We start from the raw sequence: 12,851 nt of genomic DNA on the forward strand, positions 1-12,851 counted from the left end.
CTGACTAAACCTGTCCTTAACTTTACCCATACAGTATGTACAGTATATCCCTTCTCAATAGCAGCAAAAGTGTTTTGCACTACGGCATGAACATTGAACCTCAATTTTTATGCAAGTACATAGTATTTAAAGACACCTAATATAAAGTGTGACCACAAAACTTTAATCCATTCTCATTCACTGTAATACATTTGATTATCATTTAGTTAGAGTGATCTTAATAGTCAATCAAGGTTCCATTAAGTGTACTTATAGATTTTCATCTGGTTGTATTTTGTGTGTTTATAATACACAGAAGCCCAGAATTGGTTATTTATGCATTTTATTTTCATATGTTTTGCACAATACACAGTCATTATTGAATGCAAGTCAGTCATCGCAGAAGGAAGCACAAGTCCACTTAATTGTGGATGTAAATATGTTGCAAAAAATGAAAGGTATATAGACAGAATTTTTCAGAATTAATCCAGCTTCAAAGTAATTTAAAAATATATTTTTTACAAAATAATATTTTTTTAGATTATAAATGTAGAAATCATTAAAATAAAGAGAAATTAAACATGAACTTGCTACTAAGTTGCTAAATTAGAAACAATTAAATGGCGGCATATGTCTATTGCATCCTAAACTAGAATAGTTGAGCCCATATTATAAAAGCATATAAACACATTACATTCAAATGTGTATACCGTATATGATTCTTAAAACCATAAGCACTATAGCATAACTGAGGGTGGTTACATAATCCCTTGATCATCATTTAACAACAACGGTGCAAATCTACTGGCTCTCAAATGTGATGCAACATTTTCTGTTGTCTTCGGTGAAGGCACTGTGATAAATCCAACTGGTGAAAAACGACTTGGATTTATGAGACCTGAAAGACAAATAATAGACCAATTGTAATTCTTCAAACAAAACAGCACATATTTTATAGAGTTTGCTAATGAAATAATGGGTCTCATTCACTAATGATTGCGTACAAGTTGCATACTTACTGTATGTTTGCAGAAAATATTCTGAGAAAATTTGCAGCAAGATCTTCGAGTAAAGCCATGTGAGCCATTCACAACCAGTTGACTTGATGCTCATTAAATATATTTTATAAAGATCAAAAGTATAGAACCTATCCCAGTTTGTGCACTATTTGTGTTAAATGACTGTAATAGAACTATAATTTAGTTAGCCGGGAGTCTTCTTTTTTCCTTTGAGTGTTTATTTACACCAAGTGCAAATAGCCCACCTTGTAGGCAGAGGCTATTTACACTAACTCCGCCCACTATTGACTAATTGAGCCAGACAAAAGAACTCTTGCTGATAACAGGAGTAGTGAAGTGGAGAGTGGGGTGGGTGGCGTTAGCTTGTGACGAATCTGCCTTTTACGAACACATTCTTCTCAGTTTTCCCATCACATATCAACTCGGAGAAGCGTTTATTTTAAATAAAGATTACGGAAATATTCAAAAAGTGGAAATAAAGTGCCTAACAGGTATTTAATAGTGTGAATAAAGTGATTATCTGATAAAGTTAGGGGTAGGTGTAGGGTAGTCAAGTGTACTTTTTAGTTTTTATCATATAGTCAACCTTGTTCTGTTTTTGTTTAGTCAAGTTTTAGTCGACAAAATGTCTGAGCATTTTAGTCTGGTTTTAGTCAATGAAAAACCAAGTCACATTTTTGTCATGCTACATAATGGTAAAATTGATAATCCTGATTATTTTGCTCAAAAATATAATTACAACGATTGTTGTCAAAGGTAGCGCAAGTGCATTTATTTAACAACCACGATCGCAAATATAGTCGATGTTTGGATTTATTACAGTTTATCGCTGAGAAGGTTTGATTCGCAGATTTAGTCGCAGCAACAAAGTGGCAGAACAAAGACTGACTGGATGACACTTTTTATTTAAGCAGAATATCTCATTGGAGATTGATAAACTCCAGCTTACTTGTTTGTCGGTTTTCAGGTTATCCGCAATCCAAAACGCATGGTTGCCAGATTGCAAAGATTAAGCAAGAACTTTGTTCTTTTAACAGAAAAGCTCTGAATGGGGGAATTCAATTCTTAAAATCTGGCAACCGCAAGCATTAAATCATTATTTTTTTACAAAAACAGTGATTTTGGTCAAGTTTTAATTTTTTTAACTTTGTTTAATTTACACTAGTGTATGGTAGAGCTTTCAAGACAGAGACAAGTAATGTCTCAATAAGATGGCATCCATTTATGATTTTAATAACTATAATCATATATGCTGAAATATGTTATTTTTATTGCATATTGTTTTATAAAATACCACAATACACTGAGGTGCAAATAGTATATGTGTAAATAGCATTTAACATTATTTGCGCTTAGTGCAAAGAAAATACCTTTTGTTAATGCAAATGAACACAATGCAAATAGCCGCTGTCTTATTTGAATGTATCTTTCAGTTAGTTCTAAATGTTATCTTAAACTTGTAATAAATCTAAATGCTTAACTTAAAAAAAAATCAAAATTTCTACATGAAAATGTTTTTACGAACAAATGTTAACACACAGTTAGTGAATGAGACCCATTGTCACAAGATATAACATCATCACTCACGTTAACTCATCCATGCTTTGAAAGTCACCAGGACGTTGAACACAACAGTCTTCAGAAAGAGAATTCTCAGCCAAAAGAGGCCCAGTGACAAGAAGTTGATTTTTTCATCTGCAGAAATAAAAATACAATTAGTATGTCTTTAGGGTTTACCATGTATTTTGCACAATCCAGCATGTGCGATCCAGCACTTTCATCCAGTTTTCAAATTTGTTTAATGTTTATTAAAATGATAGTAACCTTACAATCTGAAATCTATGGGAGTCTAAATAAAAAATACAGTAATAAAAAAGAAAGAAAGAAAACACTTACTTTTTTCTATATCATCACTTTGACTGGATGATCCTTCACAGCTGTCTGAATGTGGAATAAAGTAGATTAATCTAATGCAACCAAATATTTTATTAATTAAGATGACATTTTTTTTATTGCATATGTGGTAATTCCTACCTCCTTCTGGGCAGAAGACTTCAGGTCCAAAGTCAAAGCTACTGAAGAAGTTTTGGTCATCTTTGCCTGAATATCTCACTACAGCTGTACTGTTGTCGAAATGTGTAGCGTTATGTTTCGTGAAGTCAGTTGCCAGACACGAGCCGTTAAATTTGTAATATTCTGGGGGGTTTTCTTGTTCTGTAAAAATATAAGAGAGAAAAAATTCAAACACATTAGTTTCACAAAAATGAAGTGTATGTGTTTGATGCAGACAAGAATTTGCCAATTACATTTCGTCATATGTAATTAGCTTTTATGGCAGATTTACTGGATTAGAAAGTACATTCGCTGACAAGAAACATTGTAATTTTACATATGTGAAAACATTTTTCCAGACAGACAATTCAAATTAAAATGGAAAAAAAATATTATTGTCGATTCAATGAATAGAATATAGAATAGAATAGTATATTTGCCTCAAATCAATGACACCAAAGTCCTACACATTTAAAATATTGATAATATGTCAAATTCTCACCCCATACTTCAAAAGTAATAACTGATTTTTCTAGGCCCACAGGCTGATACCTCACCTCAAAAACTCATTCAGTCCTTCAAAACCAGTAGTTTATTATATATTATGAAATGTAAATTTCACATTAACAATATAACACTGTATCGGAAAACATATTTTTAAGATATTTAGGACTGTCTAGCTTTGTGTTAGTTGAATTTATACCGCAATGATCACAAGGCCTTATAGTTTCAATCTTATTCAAAATCCGAACTGACGTGATCTAGCTTGGGTAATACAATTCTTTTAGCAATTATGCTGAGATGTAGATGGCTTTTAATTGCATCAACACAATTCGCCTAATGAATAGACTACTTCATAATGGTATGGTAATATATTCTGCATCATATAATATTTCATATTCAATAAATACGAAATTGCTTTTTTTATGATTATACTGTATTTCTTTTGATTATACTGTACTTCTGTATTTCATTCTTTCTTTATTTGCTGTAATGGGTAACGATTACGAGTCCTGCTACTAGTCCAAGTTTGGACGTTTTTATTATTAGAATCTTCTGCCATGCCAGACCATGTTTAAATTAAACACAATTAAATGTAACACTTGTTTAAACTGGAAAATCCATGTCAAAAATGTTTTTGTACTAAAATTAACATTGTACTTAAATTATAACAGATAAAATATTCAAAACGATATAATGTAGTAGATTCTTATCCATAGGTTGCTACTTACTTGGGTGCACAGATAAGTGTGTCCCTTTCCCAAATATGATTTTGTTAGCAGTGTTAGTCACACAATGATTAGCACACATATCATAATCCTATACATGTGGCCAAAATTACACATGCTTGATGCTCTATATACAGTACAATACGTATAGTTCCTAACAAAATCAAAACAATATCAAATTTAGTTTATTTTAGAATACAAAAAAAACTGATAGTCGGCCTTTTTAGACACTTATCAAACTAACCAACTCAAAAGATGTTTGTATATCTATTCAGTAATGCTAAAAAAAGAAATTGAATATAGTCTTTGATCATTACATGACGAAATATGTGCCATTAAGATTAGAAAGTGAATTTTTACTGAGAGTTATTACATGTTGGTGAATCTAGGCTGTCAAATGTCTAGCTGATTGATTATAATGCTGATCAATTTCTCAATTTAGCTATTTCGCCTTATAAATGACTGAATTTATGAAAAAATCCTTACGAGTTACTACCAAAGGTTACTTGGTAAAACAATAATTGTAGTTTACAGTACAATCAAACCTCTCTTTCTGTTCTTTATCTAACTCTATTTTTAAATACCCAATCAATCTAGACAGTTACACAACATTATCAGAGTTCTTTGATTAAAATAAATTATTCTCTTACTTGATTGTACTGTTAATTTTGTCCCTCCTCCAAAGACTATTTTAACATTAGAAGTCACACAGATTTATATATCAGTACAAAAACCATTTGGATGGTACCTGTATACTGGATAAAATAGATAAAACAAAGTAATTATAGTTTTCCGATAATATCTGTAAGAAAGAGATATGGATAGTATCCGTAAATGAAATATTTGTACTACTGTACTAGTGATTCTTATTACTGCAATTTGTTTAGCTAATTATCTGTAGCAATTCTTTATTTATTTTATTTAGGCATAAACATCTGTTGTGTAAAAATCATATTATCACATATTTATTTGTAGTACTGTGTGACAAAGGTGGAAACTCATGTAGTTCTGTTTAAAGCTCATTATTAAATTACTTCATTTCCTTATTTCATTGTTTTTTATCTGATGCCCAGATGAATTATTTCCAAACAAAAGTAAGGTTTTACTTACTTGTCTGTACAAACAACTGAGTTCCCTTCGCAAATATCATTTTGCCAAAGTTGCTGCTAGTCACACAGTGACTGTCAGTGTTATAAATACTTCAATAAACGGCACGTCAAAACTTCAGTGTTCATTTTAATTGTTAGAGCCACTCAGTAATGCAGTTAAAATATTTGTCAAATTAATAATTGCATAGATTTAATTTTTTAGAAAACTGTAAATAAATAAAAGGAGCTGTGAAAATTGAATGTATAAGTCTACCTCTCCTATTGGTGGATTAGTGAAAAGGGCTTGAGTAATATCAATTTGAGTAAACTTTAAATCCATAACTTACTGGATAACACAATGAGCTGAGTTCCTTGCCCAAAGATCAGTTTGTATCCATTTTGAGACACACAACTATAAAGCTCAACTCAGAAATACATTGGATACTCTTTCCTCTGATAGGTATAAATGACATGAGTTTCATAATTTGATATTACATTAAATTCTATTAATAATTCGATTATTTAATCACTAATGTCTGTGAATGAATTGGGTTTTAAAAACATCTGAAAACGTCTGATATTTGGTGGTACTGTAAATTTAATAGTAAATTTCACTACTCATGACACTAAAATTAGATACCAAGTCCTATGAAAATAATATGCTATTATTATATTATAATATTTGAATGGTTGTACTCACTTGCTTGTACATAGAGTTGTGTCCCCTTCCCAAATAATACTTTACCAATATTGTTATTCACACAGTGGTTAGTAGTGGGATAATAACTTCCATGAGTAGCAGGGACAACCTCCATCATGTTAGATTTAACATCAACTTAACTATGTTTTTCTTCTACATTAAAGGGATTTATAAAGAATAATAATAATAAAAAAACATTTATGCTTATGGACTGGTGGCACAAGTGCAACTTTTATATAAATGTGCATCCCTATAAAATACTTTAGATGCATATACACTTCTGTCTCTTTAATGTCCTCAACATTTTTGGAGCGGCCATCTTTTAATGTGCTTGACAAATGAATATATACTGAATATATTGAACAATATTGAAAAAATGTAAAACAACTTACTGGAATTTATTATTATTTTGGTCCCTGCCCCAAATATGACTTTGTTGTTGAACCCAGTATTCACACAATGGTTTTGTCTTGCACTTTTATCCTTTTTACTCAAGGCCCATTATATTTGTCAGTTTACTTTTTTGGTTTAGTAACACCAAAGTGCAACATCACTGAACAGAACTGTTTGACATCTAAATCTATTGTAATGCATTTTGACAAAATTAATCCTACATTTAAAATACAATCAAAGTCAAGGTTGGTTGATGTTATAATGGATTTACACAGAATAAATTATCCTTGAATTAAAGATTCTTATTGTACCATCTTATAGAAATTATTTAGTCCAATTAATTGGACTACTGTGTGACAAAAGTGGACACTCCTGTAGTTCTGTTTAAAACTCATGATTTCCTTATTTCGTTTTTTAATCTGATGCCCAGATGAATTATTTCCAAACAAAAGTAAGGTTTTACTTACTTGTCTGTACAAACAACTGAGTTCCCTTCGCAAATATGATTTTGCCAAAGTTGTTAGTCACACAGTGACTGTCAGTGTTATAAATACTTCAATAAACGGCACGTCAAAACTTCAGTGTTCATTTTGATGTCAGAGCCACTCAGTAATGCAGTTAAAATATTTGTCAAATTAATAATTGCACAGATTTAATTTTTAGAAAACTGAAATAAATATTGTAAATAAATAAAAAAAGCTGTGAAAATCTAATGTGCAAGTCTACTTGTTCAATTGGTGGATTAGTGAAGAGAGTTTGAGTAATATCTATTAGAGTAAACTTTAAATCCATAACTTACTGGATAACACAATGAGCTGAGTCCCTTGCCCAAAGATCAGTTTGTCTCTGTTTTGAGACACACAGCTACAAAGCTCAACACAGAAATACATTGGATACTCTTTCCTCTGATAGGTATAAAGGACAAGACTTTTGTAATTTGACATTACAGTAAATTCTATTAAAAATTAGATTAATAACTAATGTCTGTGAATGAAGTGGGGTTTAAAAACATCGTATGAAAATTACTGATATTTGGTGGAACAGTAAATTGAATATTAAATTTCACTACACATAAACTTCTGTCTCTTTAATGTCCTCAACATTTTTGGAGCGGCCATCTTTCAATGTGCTTGACAAATGAATATATACTGAATATATTGAACAACTAATAAAGATAAAACTTACTGGAATTTATTAGTTTTTGGTGCCTGCCCCAAATATGACTGTTGTTGAGCCTGGAATTGACCAAATGGTTTTGTTTGGCACTTTTATCCTTTTATATTTGTCAGTTTTCTTTTTTTGTGTGTTTAGTTAGCCCAAAGTCCAACATCACTGAACAGAAGTATTTGATAGTTTAAATGATAAACCTATTGCAATGCATTTTGTTTACATTGTGACATGTCATTCTTATTTTACAATACAATCAAAGTCACGTTTGGTTGATGAAATAATGGGTTTATCATAAAATAAATTCAATACTAAGATTAAAGTACAACTTACTGCTTAGTACAAGAAGTTTTGTCCCCATCCCAAAGAAAAGTTTTTGTCCAGGATTCACACAGCCATTGGCCATATACTAAAAACTAGCAATATCCTGATATCAAAAACACTGCAAGCAATTCTGTCACAATCGCTCTTAAATAAGATTCAGTGTGAAAACTTTAAAGAAGGAACAACATCCATTTATATCAAAGTTTAGTGGTAGAATAAAAATCTGTTTTTAACTGTTATGTTTCAAAGACAAAAGAAGAGTTGATGTTCCGAAAGTTAACAACATGCAGTAAGTTTCGAATGTATTTATCTGGGAATTAAGTAGGATATTACAAGAAAAATGATGATCAGGAGATCACTATTGATGTATTGTTCTAATCATAAAAAGTACATATTTCATAAAAAGCTATGCGATATTTGAGAGAACTGAGCCACACTTACTTGAAAACACAGTTAGTTTAGTGCCTTTCCCAAATATAATTTTGAATCCGCCTTGAGTCACACAGCTGTTGACCATAAACACATAACTGCTGCTGAATAATCATCCTGGATAAGGTATGTTTTCATTTCTTCAAATGGGATAAATGGGATTATTATCATCTAAACTCTAATTTAGAAATAATTTAACTAATGTATCAGTTAAATGTCAGCTTTATTCCAAAGATTGTATTGATGCTGTTTGGATGTACTAATAAATGGCTATTATTGTTGATGTTACATAAATTGATGATGCCAAAGATTTGTATTACGGTTAAGAGGAGGGAAATCCTAAAAACTTGTTAATTTGTTCTTTTTACATGCAATCTACACAGTCTGAGATTATTAAAATAAAAAAAGCTTTTAAACTCCACTCTCAAGTCTGTCTTTTCCAAAGTCTTGCACATCAGTACAATTATCTGATCTACTCATATTTTACAGTAATAGTAATTTTCCACTATACTCTCTTTTTTTTTATTAGAACGTTATATGATGATAATGTCTGTAAGAATATTTAGAAAATGAAAGAAAACCTATCATCACGAACATATTATCTATTGCATAAGATATACGTTTTTTTTTTTTCATGCAGCAGTTTAATAAAATATTTTAAGTAAAATAAATGAGTGATTATTACAAGTTTAGAGATAAAACTTACTTGCTTGGACTATAAGTTGGGTCCCCTTGCCAAATAATATCTTAAATTGATTAGTCACACAGCTATTGACTCTGTACCAAAAACCAGTCGTGTACATGGATTGTAGGCCTATGTCTTTCAGTCTTTAAAAAATATCTTTAAAGATCATACTTTTAAACATCATAAATTAGAAATATTTTACTACTTTTATCACAATGCTTAGAATTATAGCTAAATTTGCTCAGCAGTGTTTGATTTTGTTCAGAAGTCCACCTTGTTGAGTCCGAGTCGAGTCTAAGCACTGAACCAATTGAGTTTGAGTGAGAGATGTTTATTATAGTTTTATCGTAATTTTATGTTGTTACTTATTTTTCTTTCATGTTACACATGATGTGAATTCGACTGTACTCGGAAAGTCTCTAAAATCTAAAATATATCAATGTATCAGTAAAATTAATAATTGCATAGATTTAATTTTTAGAAGACAAATAAATTATATAAAAAAATCTGTGAAAATGTCATGTACAAGTCTACCTGTTCAATCAGTTGATTAGTGAAAAGGTCTTGAGTAATATCAATTATAGTAAACTTTAAATAACTGAATCCATAACTTACTGGATAACACAATGAGCTGAGTTCCTTGCCCAAAGATCAGTTTGTTTCCATTTTGAGACACACAGCTACAAAGCTCAACACAGAAATACATTGGATACTCTTTCCTCTGATAGGTATAAAGGACAAGACTTTTGTAATTTGACATTACAGTAAATTCTATTAAAAATTAGATTAATAACTAATGTCTGTGAATGAAGTGGGTTTTAAAAACATCTTATGATAATTACTGATATTTGGTGGAACAGTAAATTTAATATTAAATTTCGCTACACATACACTTCTGTCTCATTAATGTCCTCAACATTTTTGGAGCGGCCATCTTTCAATGTGCTTGACAAATGAATATATACTGAATATATTGAACAACTAATAAAGATAAAACTTACTGGAATTTATTAGTATTTTGGTGCCTGCCCCAAATATGACTGTTGTTGAGCCTGGAATTGACCAAATGGTTTTGCTTGGCACTTTTATCCTTTTATATTTGTCAGTTTTCTTTTTTTTTGGTTTAGTTAGCCCAAAGTCCAACATCACTGAACAGAAGTATTGGATAGTTTAAATGATAAACCTATTGCAATGCATTTTGTTTACATTGTGACATGTCATTCTCATTTTACAATACAATCAAAGTCACGTTTGGTTGATGAAATAATGGGTTTATCACAGAATAAATTCAATACTAAGATTAAAGTACAACTTACTGGTTTGTACAAGAAGTTTTGTTCCCATCCCAAAGAAAAGTTTTTGTCCAGTATTCACACAGCCATTGGCCATATACTAAAAACTAGCAATATCCTGATATCAAAAACACTGCAAGCAATTCTGTCACAATCGCTCTTAAATAAGATTCAGTGTGAAAACTTTAAAGAAGGAACGACATCCATTTATATCAAAGTTTAGTGGTAGAATAAAAATCTGTTTTTAAACTGTTATGTTTCAAAGACAAAAGAAGAGTTGATGTTCCTAAAGTTAACAACAAGCACCATACTAATTTCAAGTCATGTGAACTTCTAATATTATACTCATCTATATTATCCTCATAATAGCATTCTATTATAGTAAAAGTTGAAATATCTAAATGAACATTGTTAAGCAATGCCAGCCATTAAATACCAGATAAATGTCCTACAAGAATATGGACTTATGATCTTTTGAAAAGGCAATTAACTTACTTGAAGTAATTATTAGTTTGGTGCCTGTCCCAAATATGATCTTGGTGCCTCCAAGATTCACACATCAGTAAAGCACAGTACATTTATTCTGAGTATAATGTGGACTGTTGTAGGGTGGATACATTTATATTAAATTCATTTTTGAGATATTATTCATTTCTACAAATTACTTTATGTTGAAAGTATGTTTTTGGTGTTTTTTGTTTGTATTTGTTTTTTTGCATAATTAAAATGTCAATACATTAGTTGTGTTTACTAGCAGTCTTATCTGAAATACTTTTACATTACATTATTTGCTTTTCTATAACATAAATATGAGATAACTAGCATTTTTAAATAAACATTTTATGCATACAATTCAATATTGGTACGAATATTGGATATAACTTACTTGACTGGACAATGAGTTTTGTTCCTTTGCCAAATAACAGTCTAATTTGATCATTCACACAGTCATTCATCATGTATAAAAAAGTATTGACATCCTGATGGCACTGAACAGCATAGAGGAGATAGCATTTTACAACAATGGAATGAAAAGTCACCTTAAAACCTAAATAGTTCATTGTTGTTCCAGTTTTAACAAAAAAATGTGGGTATTTTTAGTGTTGTGCCTGAGTCCAACTTGTTGAGTCTAAGCCAATTGAGTTTTAGTGAGGAGTTTTAGTGAGGAATGTTTATTAATGTCTTTTTGTCTTAATTTTATGTTTCTTTCTTGTTTCTTATTTTTCTTTCATGTTACACATGATGTGGATTTGACTGTCCAAGTTCACGTCAAGTTTGAGTACAAGTCCACCCGAGTGTGTCCAGTTCCAAGTTCATTAATTATTGCAGTCCAAGTACCCCAACTCTAGTATTTTTTTTTCTTTTACTATTATAAAAGTATTTTTGAGGAATGATGGCCATCAATATATTCACATTCAGTAACTTATATGTTCAAACTGTAAAACAGACTTGACATATTGCCCTTATATATATTCAATCATTCATACTAAGATTAAAGTACAACTTACTGGTTTGTACAAGAAGTTTTGTTCCCATCCCAAAGAAAAGTTTTTGTCCAGCATTCACACAGCCATTGGCCATATACTAAAAACTAGCAATATCCTGTATTATCCTGATACCAAAAACACTGCAAGCAATTCTGCCACAATCGCTCTTAAATAAGATTCTGTGTGAAAACTTTAAAGAAGGAACGACATCCATTTATATCAAAGTTTAGTGGTAGAATAAAAATCTGTTTTTAACTGTTATGTTTCAAAGACAAAAGAAGAGTTGATGTTCCTAAAATTAACATCAAGCAGTAAGTTTCGTATGTATTTATCTGGGAATTAAGTAGGATATTACAAGAAAGATTATGATCAGGAGATCACTGTTGATGTATTGCTCTAATCATAAAAAATACATATTTCATAAAAAGCTATGCGATATTTGAGAGAACTGAGCCACACTTACTTGAAAACACAGTTAGTTTAGTACCTTTCCCAAATATAATTTTGTATCCGCCTTGATTCACACAGCTGTTGACCATAAACACATAACTGCTGCTGAACATATTATCATCCTGGATATATGTTTTCATTCCTTCAAATGGGATAAATGTGATTTTTATCATCTAAACTCTAATTTAGAAATAATTTAACTAATGTATCAGTTAAATGTCAGCTTTATTCCAAAGATTGTATTGATGCTGTTTGGATGTACTAATAAATAGCTATTATTGTTGATGTTACATAAATTGATGATGCCAAAGATTTGTATTACAGTTAAGAGGAGGGAAATCCTAGAACTTGTTAATTTGTTCTTTTTACATGCAATCTGCACAGTCTGAAGTTATTAAAATAAAAAAAGCTTTTAAACTCCACTCTCAAGTCTGTCTTTTCCAAAGTCTTGCACATCAGTACAATTATCTGATCTACTCATATTTTACAGTAATAGTAATTTTCCACTATACTCTTTCTTTTTTTAATTAGAACGTTATATGATGATAATGTCTGTA

General features: G+C 30.7%; 1 protein-coding gene across 1 annotated transcript; it reads right to left on the minus strand.

Moving 5' to 3' along the window:
- Positions 1-305: 305 nt before the first annotated feature.
- Positions 306-12,434, minus strand: LOC311087510 (M1-specific T cell receptor alpha chain-like; the record flags this gene model as incomplete). Its single annotated transcript, XM_084120836.1, has 6 exons — positions 306-877; positions 2,586-2,693; positions 2,895-2,939; positions 3,033-3,212; positions 8,393-8,416; positions 12,332-12,434. The coding sequence occupies 5 exons, from the start codon at positions 12,432-12,434 to the stop codon at positions 2,587-2,589; spliced, it is 459 nt and encodes a 152-aa protein (XP_083976962.1). The 3' UTR covers positions 306-877; position 2,586.
- Positions 12,435-12,851: the final 417 nt, after the last annotated feature.

Source organism: Abramis brama (genome assembly GCF_963993115.1).
Source record: "Abramis brama genome assembly, chromosome: 7".
NCBI classification, from domain to species: domain Eukaryota; kingdom Metazoa; phylum Chordata; class Actinopteri; order Cypriniformes; family Leuciscidae; genus Abramis; species Abramis brama.